The sequence below is a fragment of the Paramisgurnus dabryanus genome, chromosome 5, assembly GCF_030506205.2.
Source record: "Paramisgurnus dabryanus chromosome 5, PD_genome_1.1, whole genome shotgun sequence".
Classification (NCBI taxonomy): domain Eukaryota; kingdom Metazoa; phylum Chordata; class Actinopteri; order Cypriniformes; family Cobitidae; genus Paramisgurnus; species Paramisgurnus dabryanus.
Window position 1 is genome coordinate 24,981,317 of NC_133341.1, and position 18,750 is coordinate 25,000,066.

General features: G+C 35.6%; 1 protein-coding gene across 2 annotated transcripts; it reads left to right on the plus strand.

Annotated features, from left to right (window-relative positions):
• Positions 1-3,142: 3,142 nt before the first annotated feature.
• glra4b (glycine receptor, alpha 4b) lies at positions 3,143-18,697 on the plus strand. Of its 2 annotated transcripts, XM_065250568.2 has the most exons (10): positions 3,143-3,636; positions 7,139-7,266; positions 10,752-10,819; positions 11,914-12,137; positions 14,305-14,387; positions 14,478-14,615; positions 15,146-15,360; positions 15,556-15,714; positions 16,636-16,740; positions 17,294-18,697. In XM_065250568.2, exons 1-10 carry the CDS (start codon positions 3,566-3,568, stop codon positions 17,579-17,581), a joined length of 1,479 nt encoding a protein of 492 aa, XP_065106640.2. In that variant the 5' UTR covers positions 3,143-3,565; the 3' UTR covers positions 17,582-18,697. The 2 variants fall into 2 exon arrangements, with proteins under 2 accessions (XP_065106640.2, XP_073670950.1); XM_073814849.1 differs by having other exon boundaries at positions 14,305-14,615.
• Positions 18,698-18,750: the final 53 nt, after the last annotated feature.

Here is an 18,750-nt window from a genome sequence, read left to right on the forward strand (position 1 = left end):
TATTGAACTTAAAAAAAACTATATTTAACAAATAATAAAAACAGATGAGGGTGGAACCATGAACTGCACTCTCCACAACGATGAGAAACTATCAGAAAATGATATTGATTTCTAGCACTTTACTACTACAAATACATATAGAGATGAGAAATAAAAACCCACTTTGTCCAGCTATGATCAGCTGTTAGGCCGAGCTTTCGATGTTGTCATGGAAATGTTGGTTGTTTTTGTCACATGACTTGCAATCGCTTGCAGCTTCCAGCACTCTGTCTGTAAATAATGCCGGAAAAAAACTATCGGCGAACACAGCAGCCACGTATCGTCTGATGCCGATACACCTAAAACTCGCAAAAACCGGCCCGATATATCATCTGACCGATATATCGGTCTATCACTAGTTATAACTAGTTATATTTTCTAATTAAACTAAGGTCTAGTCCTGGCTTAAGCTAATCCCTGTCTGGAAAACCACCCCACAGGGTTCATTTGTAATTATAAGGAAAGCAATGTTTTCCTGCACATCTGAGGACACCCTTTCCAAGATCATATCAGTTCAGATTATCGTGTAATTTGTAACGTTTAAACATCAAATCTTGCAAGTAAATCGGGGTCGCCCCTTAGTTTCCAGCAAGCTAAAAAAGATGTCAAGCAACGCAAGTTATCAACTCATGTTTTTTAATGTAAAGCTTTTATCACTTAAAAGTAGTATAATTATCTAATTTGCAAGTACACTGTAAAAATGCTATATTCCTAAAAAGCTGCATGAGTAGTCTTATGTAGGCTAAATGTAATTTTTCTACTTAAAATTTCACATTATGTCAGGAGTATTTAAATAAACTGCAAAACCGATGATAAATGGTTAAAAAACAGAAACGCTGATAATTTAAAATTGACTCTTATTCTAGAGTGGAAGTCCAAAGGTCTAAGACCACACTGAAGAAATGAGATATGCAAATTGGATATATGCATCTCTTAAGTTTCATCTTAAAGGAAGCGTTCACCCAAAAATACAACTTTTGTCATCATTTACTCACCCTTATGTTGTTCTAAACCTGTGTGAGTTTCTTTATTCTCTTGAACACAAAAGAAGATATTTTGATAAATGGTAAGCACACAGTTAATGCACTGAACAAAAAAAGAATCATACAATTTACTCAATTTTTAAGGTAAGTGGTCGCAATCAATAAGCTACATTTACAAAAAAAACTTTTGCTTAAATGTAGCATAAATAAATTGATTGCAACCACTTACCTTAAACAAATTAAGTTCATTTTTTCAGTGTGGTACCCATTGACTTCTATCTTATTTATTTCTCCTATATGGAAGCTAATGGGGAACCGTGAACTGTGTTACCACCACTTACCAAAAATCTTTTGTGTTCAACAGAACAAAGAAACTCATACAGGTTTAGAATGACATGATAGTGAGTAAATGATAACAAAAGTTTATTTTTTGGGTGAACTAACTTACTACTCACCAGTTAAAAAAAAGAAGGTTCTTATTTATTATTTAGATTTCTCAGATTTTTTGTTCTTTTTTACAATTTGCTCTTTTATCTTAAAATTCCTCATTATTATAGTTTTGTATGATTGCTGTGCTGATTTTGCGTGTATTAATATAATTAAGTTTTTTAGGGTGACTTTTAAACATTCTGTCAAGAGGTCTTCAGATGAAAAAAGCTTTTTTGGCTAACTCTAAAATTGTATTAGTGTCCACTGCCATCGTAAACAAATAAAGTTGAAAGGGATAAAATAACTGTATTTCTGTATTCTTTAGATGTATCTATAAAATGTGTTTAAACTAAAATGTTAAGCTAATATAAGTTGCAATTAATATGTATTTACCTACAAAAAAGTGGTACATTTAAGGCATTTTTATAAGTGGTATGAGATTTTTGGACACCACTGTTTACATATTTGTGAACCTGCATGTGATCTTTGACATTACCTTATTAATTATAATAATCAGTATTATTAATATTATTAAAATGTTATTGTTAAACATTTAAAAGATTTTATGTAGAAAGCAAAAAAAAAAGACAATAAATGGCTTTTGCTGGGTTTTCACATATTTTAACCTTAATAAAGCCAGTGCTATATACATTTTCATAAATATACTACACTCTCAGAAAAATGGTACAAAAGTTTTAAAAGGTCCTAATGGGTGATTCCCACAAAGCCCATACTTAGAAGGTGTTCAGCATCAAAAAAAATTTAAAAGCCCTTGCACATATAAGATTAAGGTCTGAACTTACTATAACCATTATTTTTAGAGAATTAAAAAATTTCCTATAGAATTATACATTTTTTTAGATTATCATTATCAAAAATGATCATTACCGCAACATGATATTACATAAAATATATGCATTTACAAACTCATGTTTGAACTGCTTACCTGGTAGCCATTTTGAGTGTCACAGTCAATTATGTCCCTTCTAACATATATTTTTTTTAATTTTTAAATTTAGTTCCTTGAGGGCTTAAACAATGATTGAAAATTGTTGCGGAGGATGAGAAAATTGGTCTTGGACACATTTATATTCCTTATTATTGTCTACATTTCCCAATGATCACCAAATACCACATGTTTCTTTACTGTAAATGTTTATAGTATAAGATGCACTGAAGCTTTTCATTTTTTAGATTTTTTAATTTTAAATATTTCCATGTCAAAGAACCCAAATCCAGTCATGGACACATTGCAGTAATTATTGAAAAATTTCCCCTTAAATGTGGAAAAAACAACAAAATTAGTTTGTATGATGCCATTTGAAATCATGTGCATAAATAATACATGAAGAGATGTTTGTAACTGTATGCTTCTTATTGTGATACTCTTACTTTGTATTTTTTATCAAAATGTTAAGCCGGCCCTGCCTCTAAGGTACCAGTGTATACCTTAGAGGTACCACAATGTACCTTTTATACCTTATACAAAAGTGTACTTTTAGTGACCACCTTTATATCTTCATGTACCTTTTATTCAGAGAGTATATCAAGTATCTTAAATGTTCCTAATTTGTAGTGCATTTCAATATAAAGGTCAAGGGGTTGATTTTCATGAAACACTGATACTAATCAACTGTATATAAATGTATGTCACTTTGGATAAAGGCATCTGCTAAATGCATCAATTTAAATGTACTCAAGAATGCAGATCACAAGCAGCTTTAAGAAAAGATGGATAGATATTTCCCTTGTGTTGCAGTGCATCCTGCGATGTCAATCTGGAGCCCCTCAGGTAGAGTCGTGTCACAGTTGTTTATTCTGATATAAGTATTTAAACACATCTTACGCCCTGTTGCCTTCTTTCCATCCTACTGTATAACAGCACCTCAGGCTTGCGTGGGGCCAGTGAGAGAGAAAGAATGAGCAGAAAGACCCTTTACGCTCACATCTCTGAGTGTACCCGTCTGGGGATGCGGTGCTCAGTCAGATGGTAGTGGAGGAGAGATCAGACAGCATCGGAATGGGCATCCTGCCCCTCCAAAGCACATCATCTGCTTATTGAGCGTTGCCACAGGACACCAGAGGAGAAAATAAGGGAGCTGAGGACCGAAAGGATGTTTTCTCTGTTGTGGAGGGTCCTGTTGGAGCTTTTATTGGTTTGGTGGGTGTTTGAAGGGGTCATCAGGTGAGTTTTTCACAGGTGTGACTTTATTCCTTATTGCTTTAATTAAAAACAGGATTTATAGGTCATAATATATAGAAAAATGCAAGTGTTTGTTTGTTACTGGTGTGTACATTTGCTGTAATGCCCTCTGCTTGCTGCAATGTTTAAATTACTTGTATGTGTTTGTGTATGCTTGGTCAGCCAGCCTTTATGGGTGATGGGTTTATTTAATACGGGGGAGCATCCTTATGTTTATGTTTGTTAGCATTTTGTATCTGGCTCTCGAAAGTATAGTATGAGGTTGAGACGTAGAGACAGCTCAATCTGAAGTCATTTTTTATGGTCACTAAAAGTACAGATTTATTCAAGTTGAAATTCACATAATGAGATTTCATTATTATTGCACTCTCTGGAACAAGTCAATATTCTAGAATGAGAATAAAGGGCTTCTGAGATTCACCTGAGGATGAATTTATTGTGTGTCTCATTTTGATTCCCTATTTGTTGTGTGAAAGCGAGTTCATACTTTCACAAATTGAATTTGACACAGTTCTGCTCACGAACAGACAGGAAAATTGAAGAAGAACTGGACCAGAAAATTTCTCTAAATATGGAAGGAGATTTAAAGTGTGGGGGTTACGACGTCAGAGAGAGAGAAAGAGAAGTAGAAAGAAAGAGAGAGCTGTTGTTTTTCCTGCTTAGACTTTTACTTATCTCTCACTTAATGAAATATTAAGAGGAAGAGTGTGTGGACAGTGGCTCAGTGGTTTGCATGTTGGCTACAAGGTGGTCCCTGGTTCAAAACTCGGGTGGGATGGGAGGTCTTTCTGTGTTTTTTTTCTGTATAAGCGTAGGTTTACTCTGGGAACTCAGGTTACCGCCCAAAGATGTGCATGTTAGGTTAAAATGTCAAATTGTCCTTTCTTTTCCCCCGCCTGTGTATAGATGGTTGCAAGAGCAACGACAAGGCTTTTGTGGCCCAAACTTAATTTCCGGTAGACCTCCACATAGAATCAATAACAACAGAGTTGCTCTAGAGTACATTACAAGCAAAATAAATAACCAGTAAATTCCCTTAGGTTAAATCATAGCTGAAGTGTATGAACCATTACACTGAGGTAATGTTGAATAAAGTTTTATACAATGTTTACTACAGATCCTTAAATTTGTGTCTGGCTTCCAAAAAGCACAACGGTGATACTCACCATCTCCTCTCGTCTATTTCTGTTCCTGAGGAGAATTTAGCCACTAGCCAGACAAATAAACAAAACCAGACAAGAAGTTAAATTTGGGCCAGGCTCGGAAGTACAGCAATGTGAGTGCTTCCAATGAAACCATCTATAGATCATCTTGTGTATAGGTTAACAGGTTCTTGCCGTGAATACACTTCTTTAAAAAAAATGGTGCTAATAGCACTAAAAGTGACTCACTGGCTTGTAATCATATATAGGGGAAACACTCTAAGGGCTATTATAGCACCTATAAACAGTTTCAGCAATAACAACATAAACAAATGCTTTCGTGAAACAAACTTAACTTCCGGTAAACTTCCACAAAGAATCAATAACATAAAGTCCTTTGAGAGGAATTTATTTCTGATAACAAGGAAAATAAAAATAGCTAAAGCGTTTCAAAAACTACACTGAGCTAATGTTACTGTGTAAAATGTGTACTATTTGTATGCAATCTTAACTAGATTGGTGGCCAAACCTCCCTTTACATAGCGGTGGTCCATGATCGCATCTCCCCTCGTCTTTAGGAAACCAAAACATTTGTTATTTTCAACAAGGTATTTGTTCCAAAGTTCAGTTTAGCCACTAGCTATTAAAGAGCAACAATGGTCCGATTCATGATTTAACATTTCCATGTTAATGATATGCAAAAGGTACAAATCTCAAAGTAAACGATGGCGTGAGTTATCATTTCCAATGTAAATCTCTTTTCTTGGACTACAACAAACACACGGATTGTAGGCAACAGTTTACTTCCTGGGATTGGTGATGTAGACAAGACCGACATTATTATAATTCCTCCCGCTTGGACTGTAAGTTAAAGGATTAGTCCATTTTCTTAAAAAAAATCCAGATAATATACTCACCACCATGTCATCCTTAGTTGATGTCTTTCTTTGTTCATTCGAGAAGAAATTATGTTTTTTGAGGAAAACATTACAGGATTTTTCTCATTTTAATGGACTTTAATAGAGCCCAACACTTAACTCAACACTTAACAGTTTTTTTCAACGCAGTTTAAAAGGACTCTAAACGATTCCAAACGAGACATAAGGGTCTTATCTAGCAAAACGATTGTCATTTTTTACAAGAAAAAAAAATGACCTTTTAAACCACAGCTTCTCGTCTAGGTCCGGTCCTGTGATGCGCCAGCGCGACCTCACGTAAATGCATAGCAACGTAGAGAGGTCACGTGTTACATATGAATTAAGAAAATTGACTAACTCCTGTCAGCATTGCATTGTGAGCGAATCTTTCAAACATGGTAAGGATCGTCACATTTCCGGCCGACGCCAAAGGTATTCAGGCCAATCAATCACAACGTACAGATTAGCGGGCCAATCAGGGACACACCGCTTTTCAGATCAATACGTTTTGTACAAAATCAATGTGTTTGACGAAAGCAGTATATCTGGAGCTATAAAAATGAACGTTTTATTTTTAGCAATGAAATAGGTGCACTTAAACAAATAGAAACCGGAAGTTAAGATCCGTCCAAACGCATAACCGCGACCACGTGCATGTGTTCAATGAAACCTTCTATATATAATCATAAGTGGTGCAATAGCAGTACTATAGCACAACATGACCTACATAGTTGCTATATAACACTTAAGTGGCTCCCTTATGAATCACTTTTAGCACTATTTTTTAGAGTGCATAGCCACAGATGCTGGAATAGCATAAATAAATTGAAACTTTTGGGGAATGTATGCCACCCATTTTAAGTGAGCATTTCAATAACTTATTGATTAAAGTATTTGACAGGTTAGTTGGTTCATATAATTCAGTTAAATAACAATCCATTAGGGTGGAGCTCAAGCACAGAAGCACAGCTTAAGCTTGTCACTAGAGTGCCATGAAAAACTGTTAATGGATTGTTACAACATAAACTAATTTCTCCTAAACTTATTAAGAACTATAAATATAAAACAATGGAACAGAAAGTATAAAATGTGACCCTGTCTGTGAAAAGCCAGCTAAAGTAACTTTTTTGTGTTTTACTGTTTTATAATCTTCCTGCATAAAAGGAAAGAACGTTAGCCTTGATATATTTAATGCTGACTGAGTAAGGCCGATCCAAAGATTGAAATGAAAGTGAAATCACTAAGTGAACTCAAACTTTGTTGCTGCTCATCTCATATTAGATTATAAGACTTTAGCCTGGATTTGACAGGGTCACAAATGAGAAAAATGCTAAACAGATGCAGTTTACAAGTTCTGTATTTCAAATGAAATCTGTAATATGACAGGGGAATTTGTTGAGTGAAATCATTTTCTGTCTCTTTCAGGTGTGTGTTCAGTAAAGAGCTAAAATCTCCCAGCAGCCGGGTAAAGCCCATGTCTCCATCTGATTTCCTAGATAAACTTATGGGAAAAACATCAGGATATGATGCTCGGATCAGGCCTAACTTTAAAGGTATGCAATCTATTTCAAACTGCTTTAACGCATTTTACTTTGAAAATATTTTTTTTTATTCACTAATATGCCCTTACCAAAAAGTGCATATCAGTACATTAGAGGTACTGTACACTCGGAACCAAAAAGTACATATTCGTTTTTATTTATTTATTTAATCTCATTCATTCATAACATACATGAACCAAAGAAAGAAAATAAATCTTATAATACCTGTCACTTATGTATGCGCATAAAAAAATATATATATATATATATATATATATATATATATATATATATATATAAACAAAAAAACAAACAAACAACTACTACATAAATGAGTCAACCCAACTCCTTACCACAACCACCAAAAATTATCAATACCATCTATCTTTACTTTTAATTATCATCGTCTTAAGGGTATTAGTCATAATTTTTTTATAACCTTCCAGTATATTTATCTTATGCAAGTTCTTAAATTTACAAACACTTTTGCAGCATTTCAGTTCATAGTCCAAGGTATTCCACAATTTAACTCCATAAATGGACATACACCTCTGCTTTTGTGCGGTACGTGTGAAAATAATTTTAAAATGATATTGCCTTCTGTGGCCATCTTCTTTTGATTCCAAAATACAGAACAGATTATTTCCAGAACAAAAAATGTTGGTATCATCGGCAAACATCAAAATCTGTACTACCTTAGACACTTCACAGAGGTCATTAATAAACAAAATAAAAAGTAATGGGCCTAAAACGGACCCTTGTGGAACTCCACATATTATCTCTTTTAACTCCAATCTTAGACCATTAATTTGAACAAACTGCTGCCTATTATTAAGATAACTTTTAAGCCATTGATAAGCTAGACCCCTTATGCCATTAGTGCATCAAAGGTACATATTGGTACCTTAAAAGCACATATTGGTAATAAATTCTATATATTTTGTCCTTTTTAAAGGGTACTGCTACTAGTGACAGCTTTGGACAATTTTTTCGGAAAGTGTCAAATGAGAGTTGGTGATTTAATAGTAGTCCAGTAATCTGTTTATAATTGTGAAACATTATCAGTGTATGTTGGTGAAGTAGACTATTAGCTTTCAATCCTTTAAAGGGGCCATGTCACAAGACTTTTTTAAGAGGTCAAATAAATGTTTGGTATCCCCAGAGTACATATGTGAAGTTTTAGCTCAAAATACCATATAAATAATTTATTATAGCATGTTAAAATTGCCACTTTATAGGTGTGTGCAAAAATGTGCCGTTTTGGGTGTGTCCTTTAAAATGCAAATGAGTAAAGTGCAAACAATGATCACAATGATGCTGGTTTGTTGCAATTGAAACTCAATTGTGCTGTGAATATTTTTTTCTCTCTCTCTGTCTCTCTGCACCAAATGGCAGTGCTGTGATTGGATAGTGCAGATTAAGGGGTGGTATTATTATAATAAGAGCTCCTTATGACATCATAAGGAGAGCCAAAATTCAACAACCTACCAAAACTAAGTTACTGGGTGGATCTTTTTCACATTTTCTAGATTGATTAAAGCACTGGGAACCCAATCATAGCACTTAAACATGGAAAAGGTCAGATTTCATGCCATGGCCCCTTTAATTTTTTACGTTTTGCAAATCATGTCAAGTTACTATTTAAGGCAGACATTTTTGTACAGTGATAGATTCTGTTTGGTACTCAGAGACCTCCCTCCATTATTATTGTATTTCAGTATGAAGATATACAAACAAACAAGGGCCCTTGTGTTCTTTCAGAGAGGTTATTGGTACTGGAGAATGGGACCTTTTATCTATATATGTAATAAATCTCACTGCCTAGGGACTTCTGGAAGTCAGTCAGAAAGGATTTTAACCGCTGACTCAGAGTCTCTCAGTGTTATTTTTCATTGTTCTCTCACTTCACTTTCTTTCTATTCAATTATATTTCGGTGATTTTGAAAAGCCATATAATGCCACACAGAACAGAAGCAAAAACCGCTAGTGCAGCTTAATCTTTTAGACAAATGTGTGAAATTAGGATGTCCTCAGCAGAAAGTATATTTACGTTCTGAGCTTCACATGTGATAAAAGAGGAAAAAGTGCTGTAGATAGAAACACAGAGCAACATAAGAGCTCATTAAACTATATGAACCCCACCCCATGGGTTCTCCAGTCTATTTTTTAACATACCCACCTTTAGACAGAGTCAACATTCAACAAGAGGAAAGGACAGGCATGCTGAACAGAAACAGACCGAACATAGCACAGATTCCCAACCTTGGATGGTGATGGGGATGAATTCAGAAACGTGCAGGATACGGCTGTCAGCTCACGGTAGATTTCGCTCTGTAAAATGTGTCACAACAGCCTTTGTGAAAATCTTTGATGGACATTTCCTCCATTGGCATCAAGGCCATGAAATGTGCCTTGCTCTCTGGCCGAATATGTTAACCCAAAGACCTAAATCCGTCTTTCTTTCTTTCTTTCTTTCTTTCTCTCTCTCATATCTCCAGTGCTCTCTCTCTCTCTCTATCTGTGGGTGTCTCAGAGCTCTTGTATATTTCATGTGTGTTCTACATCAGACATGTGGCTGTCAGGGCGCGCAAGGGAGCGTCTCCTCTGATCAGCTATAAATATCACTAATGTTATGGATGTTTTGTCAATAAATAAAACATTGCCATTAAATATTTACCGCAGACATTTCACGGCAACTGAGTGCTAATTAAACATATCAAAAATAAATCAACATATACAAGTCTGTCAATGCGAATAAAGCAGTTCATTTTAACTCTTTCACCGCCAGCGTTTTTAAAAAATGTTGCCAGCCAGCGCCAGCGTTTTTCATGATTTTCACCAAAGTTTAATGCCTTCCAGAAAATGTTCTTCTTTAAATAAATAAACATACAATATACCAAATGAAAGAACAGACCCTCTGCTTTCAAACAAAAAAAACCGTTTCATCCTACCTTTAGTGGTTCTTTTGCAATCAGCTTTTGAATATGGGTAGGATTTTGCAAAAACACCATATTTTGAGCAAAAAGCAAAACTAATTCCATATTTGTGACGGACTTTTCATAGAGATCCCATTCAGAGCGATCTTTAAAACAGACACGGACATGCAGCAGCTTGCCATAGGGCAATACTTCCGGTTTTAAAAAGTTGCGGAAGGGCGCCACCTGGTGGATAATAGCGGTATTGCGGAAAGACGGAAAATCTCGTCATTGGCGGGGAAGCGTTTTCTCTTAATTGAAGAGATATCTCGTCAATGGCTGGGAAAGAGTTAATTGCAAAATACATTTTTCGAATTTATTATGTGAAATTTGTCAACTTACTTGTGAGGTTTTCAGGTTTTTTTCCATTTTGTGATTATAACTATATACGAGATTTTATACATTAGCTTTTTGATTTTGATGTTTTTGTCTGTGTCACAGGGGCATGCGGCGTGTGTGTGTGTGTGTGTTTGAGATAGAGAAAATATAGTTTGTTTTCTTAAAAGCTTTATCTATTTTCAGGACCTCCTGTTAATGTCACCTGCAACATATTCATCAACAGCTTCGGCTCTGTCACAGAGACCACCATGGTACACGCACACACGCACACACACACACACACGCACACACACACGCACACACGCACACACGCACACACACACACACACACACACACACACACACACACACACACACACACACACACACACACACACACACACACACACACACACACACACACACACACACACACACACACAAACATACACACCCACAAACATACACACCCCATTGTAGCACTTGTCAGTATATATTAGATTAATGTCCATTAATATAACACAGAGGCAACAGAGCAGCCATCAAACTTATTTTCTTAAGCCTTGCTTTGAATGACAGGCGGATATTTGTCATTATTAAAAATATGCTCATAGGAAATATGTTTGATTACAATGTCAAAGAAGAGAACTTAATGATTTAGGAACCTGTCAATCTGAAATTCGTCTTAAAATTGCTTATAATCTTGGTCTTATAGAACTACTGATGTGTTTTGAAATTAATTAAATATGATCACTAGACTAGAACACAGCTGTACAATTTTGGATGTTTTTGTAGGAAGGCCAGAAGGTCAAATTAAAAACTGTAACATTTTTTATTCTAAAAAAAAATAATTGTATTATTTGTTATCTACTATGAGTTTTACACAGGCTCTGGTGATGATTTTTTATATTGTGATTATAGTTTTTGTACCACAATTGTCCTAGTAGCCAGCAAAACAAATAAACAAAACGGCATTCATAATGCCATTTAATAAATGTGTGAAAATGTGCTGTTGTTGAAAATATTGTTTAATTAATACAACTCTCCAAACACATTATTGATATGCATCAAATCTATTTAAAAATATATATTTTAAATATGTTTTTTGAAGCTTGTTTTGTCATTGACCAATTAATCAATGTGTAATCTTTAGATTTTATTTGTTTACATTTAGTGATATTGTAGAAAACACTGTATAAAAATGAAACAAAAGGATGCATCCAAATCCAAACATATGAGAATAATACCTTAAATAATTAATTTAACACAAACCTTTTCACTTTCATTCCCACACTCAATAATTAATTCTCACTGATGTATTCGACTTCATAAAAGTCATCTCATGATTTAAATCTGAATTTTTCAGGACTACCGGCTGAATGTTTTTCTACGGCAGCAGTGGAACGACCCACGGCTGGCATATAAAGAATATCCAGATGATTCTCTGGATCTAGACCCATCAATGCTGGACTCCATCTGGAAGCCAGATCTGTTCTTTGCCAATGAGAAAGGCGCCAACTTTCACGAGGTCACCACGGACAACAAACTGCTGAGGATTTTTCAGAATGGAAATGTGCTTTACAGCATCAGGTGCACTATACCGCCCTCCAGAGGTTTCTGAAATAATCCCAAACTCTTATAGGAAAGATGGAATTGTGAGATTGGAATTGTGAGAGCTTAGTGCAGAGCCATAGGATCCAACTGCTTATGAGAGGCTTAAATGAAAAGGTTTAGGTTACTTAAACTGGTCCCTCTCAAATGGGTCAGTAAACATCTGTTAGTATTGCTCAGTATGTTTCCTCTCTCACTATAAATAGACGACAAGAACTGGTAACACATCTTCTGTAACTGTAAGCTTTTGCCTTTACATTCATATTACTCTCTCTCTCTTCTTCTTCTTCTCCATCTTCCACCTACATGCAATGCAGTCCTAAGGGGACCTAAAGCCATTTTCACCCAATATGATATCTGTTATATTTGCACTTGTGCATCACCTACAGTATGCTTTTAAACAATCCAGATGGGACCCAAAGCCATAATACTCAACTTCGAAAGGCTAATATTCAGGGGTGTCAGTTTGTGTTGAAAAGTGGTGGGGACAAAAGATCAGATGAAAAAACATTACAGCAGGACCGGAAAAATATTGAATAATGGAGCATCAAAGATGGGCATAGGCTGGTCAACAACACAAAAATACTCAGCATAAAACCCTCAACAACGACTGCACATGTAACAGTCCCTGCAACACCAGCTCAACCGAACAGTGCCAAAGCACCATACTGTAAACAGCAGCATGTTAAGTCAGTGATTTTAATGAAATTCATTACATATGTAAAAGAAAACACACTATAAGCACACAATGCAACAGTGACCCTGGACCACAAAACCAGTCGTACACTACAAAAAATGATTTTCAAAAAAAAAAAATCTTAGTATTTTTGTCTAGTTTTCAGTAAAAATCTCTAAAAATTCTTAAATTAAGATGCTTTTTCTTGATGAGCAAAATTACCTAAGAAAATAAGTCTGGTTTTTAGACCAAAAATACCAAATCTAAGTGATTTTGTGCCTAAAACAGGCAAAAAAATCTGCCAATGGGGTATGTTAAAAAAAATTCTTAAAGAAAATTTCAAGAAAAAAATGCTTACCCCAATGGCAGATTTTTTGCTTGTTTTAGGCACAAAATCACTTAAATTTGGTATTTTTGGTCTTAAAACTATATTTTTGCTCATCAAGAAAAAGCATCTTAATTTAAGAATTTTTTGATATTTTTAATGAAAACAAGACAAAAATATTAAGAATTTCTGCCAATGGGCTGAGAAATTTTTGCTTAAATTAAGTATTTAAGAAAAAGAAATCTTCTTTTTAGATTTTCTTAGCCAATTGGCAGATATTTTTGCTTGTTTTAATCAAAAATTCACTTGTCTAAAAACTAGATTTATTTTCATCAAGAAAAAGCATCTTGATTTAAGAATTTTTATATAATATTACTGAAAACAAGACAAAAATAGTAAGTAAGAAAGTCATTTTTGCAGTGTAAGTCGCACAGGTATTGTTTGATTTTTCAGAACATTTTAACCAAATGCTTTCAAAAAGTGGTGGGGACAAATCAGCCATTTCAAAAGTGGTGGGGACATGTCCCCAGCATCCCCAGTGTAAATGACACCTATGCTAATATTTAATCCTTTAGGTAGTTATTTGCAACGAGGAGCACAAAAAAGAGGATATGACTTGAAAACATAAAAGCTATTAATAGATTGAAGTGACAACTTAATTTCATTATTTTTTTCTTTCGGTTTCTTCAGCTAATTCGTACAGTGTAAATTATACAAAAGTGTTGAATTATTCGAAAAGCAATAATAACCCTTCACTGTAAAAAAGTTAGTTTAACTTCAAAAAGTAAGTTACCTAGTTGCCTTAATTTTGAGTTAATGCAACTTGAATGAACTAATATTGTTTCATTGAATTAATTTAACATTTTAAGGCAACTTTAAATGAAGTTGTTCCAACAATTTTTTTTACAGTGTACCCTTAAACTCAGTTTCACTGAAGCGAATGCAGATTGTACAAAAATATAAAAATAATTCTTCAATTAAGCCGCTTCATAAAATAAATATGAATTGCTGTGAGATTGTGTTTTCAATATGCACATAGCTTTTAAAACAGCAGTAATATACGAGCTCTTTATAAGGCAAAAATAACCTGCGAACCACTGCTTTATGCATCTCGGCACAATACTCTCTCTTTTATATTTCTTTAGGCTTACTCTGATTCTTTCATGTCCTATGAATCTGAAAAATTTCCCAATGGACATACAGACCTGCACTATGCAGTTAGAGAGCTGTAAGACATTCTCTACAATTCACATTTTTTACTTTTCCTTTATATTTCTTTTTTATATACCCATGACTCACTCTCTTTCTTTTTGTTCAGTTGGCTACACTATGAATGATCTGATATTTCAGTGGTTGGATGACGGCCCGGTGCAAGTGGCTGAAGATCTTGCCCTGCCTCAGTTTGTGCTAAAGGAGGAGAAAGACCTGGGATACTGTACAAAACACTACAATACCGGTACCCTGCCTTTAGAAAAAGAACTTAAATATTTCATAAGCCTATAGGTTTTTCAAGTGGTTGTCAGCTTCAGACCCGTCCCCAAGTTTCAATGATATTTCTATGGCTTAGGTATCTCATTCAGCATATGTCTGTTGGTTCGTTTTGTCTTTTTAGTTTTATTATTCACCAAAAAAAAGAAAAACAGTATAATATCTGAAGGCCTTTAAAATAATAACACATCTCTTTTCGTCCTGATTTGTTGTATCATTCATGTCCTTAGCACAAACAAATAAGCTGCTTAAGCTGTCACTGGGACAGTACCCTTTAAAAAGGTCCTAATACGTACCATTTAGGTACAGATATGTATACATTTGGTACCAATATGTACCTCTGAGGTACTAATATGAACTCTTTAGGTCAAGCGGGGTATTTTAAAAGGGTACCACCCCAATTACAGCTAGGGACCATTTTTTTCTGATTGTGTAAGTACCACTACTGATATGTGCTGTATTTACTTTTGCTGCACACCATGATTATGTTCCATCCAGGTAAATTCACCTGCATAGAGGTAAAGTTTCATCTGGAGAGGCAGATGGGTTATTACCTTATCCAGATGTACATCCCCAGCCTATTAACAGTCATCCTGTCGTGGATCTCTTTCTGGATCAACATGGATGCTGCTCCGGCCCGTGTTGGGCTGGGCATTACTACAGTTCTTACCATGACAACACAGAGCTCTGGATCCAGAGCATCACTACCTAAGGTACGAGTGATAACCTAAGTCATCCAGAAAAACCATTCATACATCAGGAATTGACTGATTTGTCCATTTGTTCACACAAACAGCAATTATATCTCTGGAAGTCTATGATTCATAAATTAGCTATTAAGTTTTATCATGTTTATGATACGTATACTTTATTGTATTGATTGTATTGCTGACCCTGTGTGTGTACAGGTGTCCTACGTAAAGGCCATTGACATCTGGATGGCAGTGTGCCTGCTGTTCGTCTTTGCTGCTTTGCTGGAGTACGCGGCTGTCAACTTTGTCTCTCGACAACACAAAGAATTTTTCAGACTCAGGAGAAAATTGCGGGAGGAGCAGCGCTGCAGAGCTGTAAGTGCCAGTCAGGAGTTTTCCTCTGTCACACACACATGCACACATTAAAATGAGTCCCTACGTTTGGGTGATAATGGAGATTCCCTGTGTCCGTGTGTTCATTCAGCTGTAATATCAAGTCGAAAATAATATAACTTATAATTAAAAACGTATAATTATAATAACTTATAAGCTTATTCTCAGACATCTCTTGGGAGTATCAGTCTATACAGCCATTTCCTTTTCTCCATTGTTCATCTCTTTAGTTTATTTGCAAGAACATCGTGGCATAAAATAGCACAGCAGAGCAGTGCACTGCCATAAAGAACAGACAGAATAAATATTACACCATCTTGTCTTCTTCTATTCCTCCTTCATCTTCCCTCCATCGCCCTGCAGGGCAGGCTGTGTTTGTGAAGGAGGGCAGCGTGTGTGTGAGAGAGAGACTCAGTGGATGAGTTGGTGGCACTGTGCCTCCTCACGTTGCTGTTAGGCATGCAAACATGCATAAAAACTAGTGCACGCAGGCTCAAAATGTACATATTAAATACACACATACGTGCATAATGTTCACACTCTGCTACACATGGGCTGTTTGGTCATATACAGCTCTGTGCAGTAGATTTTTGAATCGTATGTGCAATAACTCACCCAAAGCCATGACCTGTAAACAATGTGAAAAAAGCATTTTTTTTTTACCAAAGCTTACGTGTGTGTGTGTGTACTGATGTGCAGAATTGCAGACTTATGTCTTATCAAATGAGATATTACTGTAAAAATTGGCATTCCCATTTGAGATTTTTAAAGGTACATAATGACCCTGTTAGTGTGCATGATTTCACAGCAGTCAGTCTGTTGAACAATGCACAGAGAGGGAATATTTTATCATTTTGAATAAATAATTCATCCATTTTTAAACACCTTTTGTGTTGCGTTTAGGCCTGTTGTCAAGCTGCAGGAGCAGAGATGAAAAACAAAAGCAACAATGTTTCAGGGAGCACACCGTGCAAAACTGCACAACGCCACTGCAGCGCCTGTGCACGGGTATGCAACCACATTAAGTGTATACTAATGTGTAGTTGTGTCCCAAATGATGTACTATAAAGTATGCACTATATAATTTACAACTCAAAGATTAGTTTATACACTATGGGGCGGTTTCCCTGACAGGGTTTAGATTAAGCCAAGATTGGCTTTAGTTTTCAAAAACATACCTTAAACAAAACATATCGGTGTGCATCTTGAGACAAAACAATGGCACTGATTTATTTCAGTTAAGACAGCTGAAACATTCATTTTAGTTCGGGACTAGACCGAAACCCTGTCCAGGAAACTGCCCATATTACAATTATGATTGTCAACATTAATTAATCATGTGTTTTATGATATATCGTGTATAATATAGCCTAAAAGAAAATATTAAACGTATATATATATATAGTGTTATATTTACACATATTAGTTTATTACACCTAGTGATTTTGAAGTTTAGTGAAATTCTACTATGTATACACTTCTGCCCCTAACCAATAATAAAATGCTCATTCTCGTGATGTGCTACCATTTTTAATATATTGTCATTTCCTTTTATTTTTAGGAAGAGCAGTTAGCTTTGCATAGTCAGGACTTGTACTTTATGGGATACGGGATTGACAGCTCTCTTTCTGGGGACGGGCCTCTCTCTGAGGCCGCTGCCTTGTTTGCAGGACTACCGCCTGGCCACGTGCTGTTCGATATCCGCCGCCGTTTTGTGGAACGGGCTAAACGGATCGACACTATCTCACGAGCTGTATTTCCTCTTAGCTTCCTTGTTTTTAATGTCTTCTACTGGCTCACATACAAAGTTCTTAGACACGAGGACATTCATGCTAACCTGCGACCCTAAGATTGTGTGAACCCCAAACTTTTCCCTTCCCAGGATCCCATTTTGTGAGATTACAGCAGGCGTAGGCAACAACTGTCCTGGAGTGCCAAAGTCCTGCAGAGTTTAGCTCCAGGTGCTAATCAAACACATGTGAACAACTAATCAAAGTCTAAAGAGTCACCAGAAATCTCCAGGACAGACGTTGCCTACCCCTGGCCTAAAGTATGTGGATGAGATTAGTTGACCTCCCCATGTGTAGGAATAAATCAAACTGGTCTAAGAAAAAGTGACACACTCTCTATGCATGAGAGCATATACGCATGTGTTCAAAACCACATTTATACAACGATCAAAATAAACCTTTAGTGGTGGTTTCCATGAGCGGGTTTAGATTAATCTAGGACTAGGCCTTAGTTATATTAGGACATTTAAAGGGGACATTTCACAAAACTTTTTAAAAATGTCAAATAAATCTTTGGTGTCCCCAGATTACGTATGTGAAGTTTTAAAATATCAAAATATCATATAGATAATTTATTATAACATGTTAAAATTGCCACTTTGTAGGTGTGTCCTTTTAAATGCAAATGAGCTGATCGCTGCACTAAATGGCAGTGCTGTGGTTAGATGGTGCCGATTAAGGGGCAGTATTATCCCATTCTGACATCACGGGGAGCCAAATTTCAATGATCTATTTAATCACATGCTTGCAGAGAATGGTTTCCCAAAACTAAGTTACTGGGTTGATCTTTTTCACATTTTCTAGGCTGATAGAAGCACTAGGGACCCAATTAGCATTTAAACTTGGAAGTCGTCAGATTTTCATATGATGTCCCCTTTAAGTCATTTTACCTTACAAAAAACAATACTGGTATGCATCTAGAGAAAAAATAACATCACTGATTTATGACAAGGTGTTTTTACATTAAGGAAGTTAAAAAAAAATCCATAGTAGTATGAGAAACCACCCCTTAGTGTATTTGCTGAATTTGACAGAGCTTCACCGTTTGCACATGGTAGGCGGTCTATAATAAAATAATTTGGTTTATTTTGGCAGATTTTTAGTAAGGATGTTCAATATATTGGGGCGATTACTCAGACAGGGCTTATCCTTATCCCTGACTAAAATTAATATATAAGCTGGCCCTATGTAAAAAATTTTACTGACTGATTTGTCTCAAGATACACAC

Coding starts and splice junctions, on each gene's coding strand:
- glra4b (XM_073814849.1), top strand. CDS start 3,566: ATGTTTTCTCTGTTGTGGAGGGTCCTGTTGGAGCTTTTATTGGTTTGG. Junction 10,820..11,913: donor CTGTCACAGAGACCACCATG/GTACACGCACAC, acceptor TGAATTTTTCAG/GACTACCGGCTGAATGTTTT. Junction 16,741..17,293: donor ACTGCAGCGCCTGTGCACGG/GTATGCAACCAC, acceptor TTTTATTTTTAG/GAAGAGCAGTTAGCTTTGCA.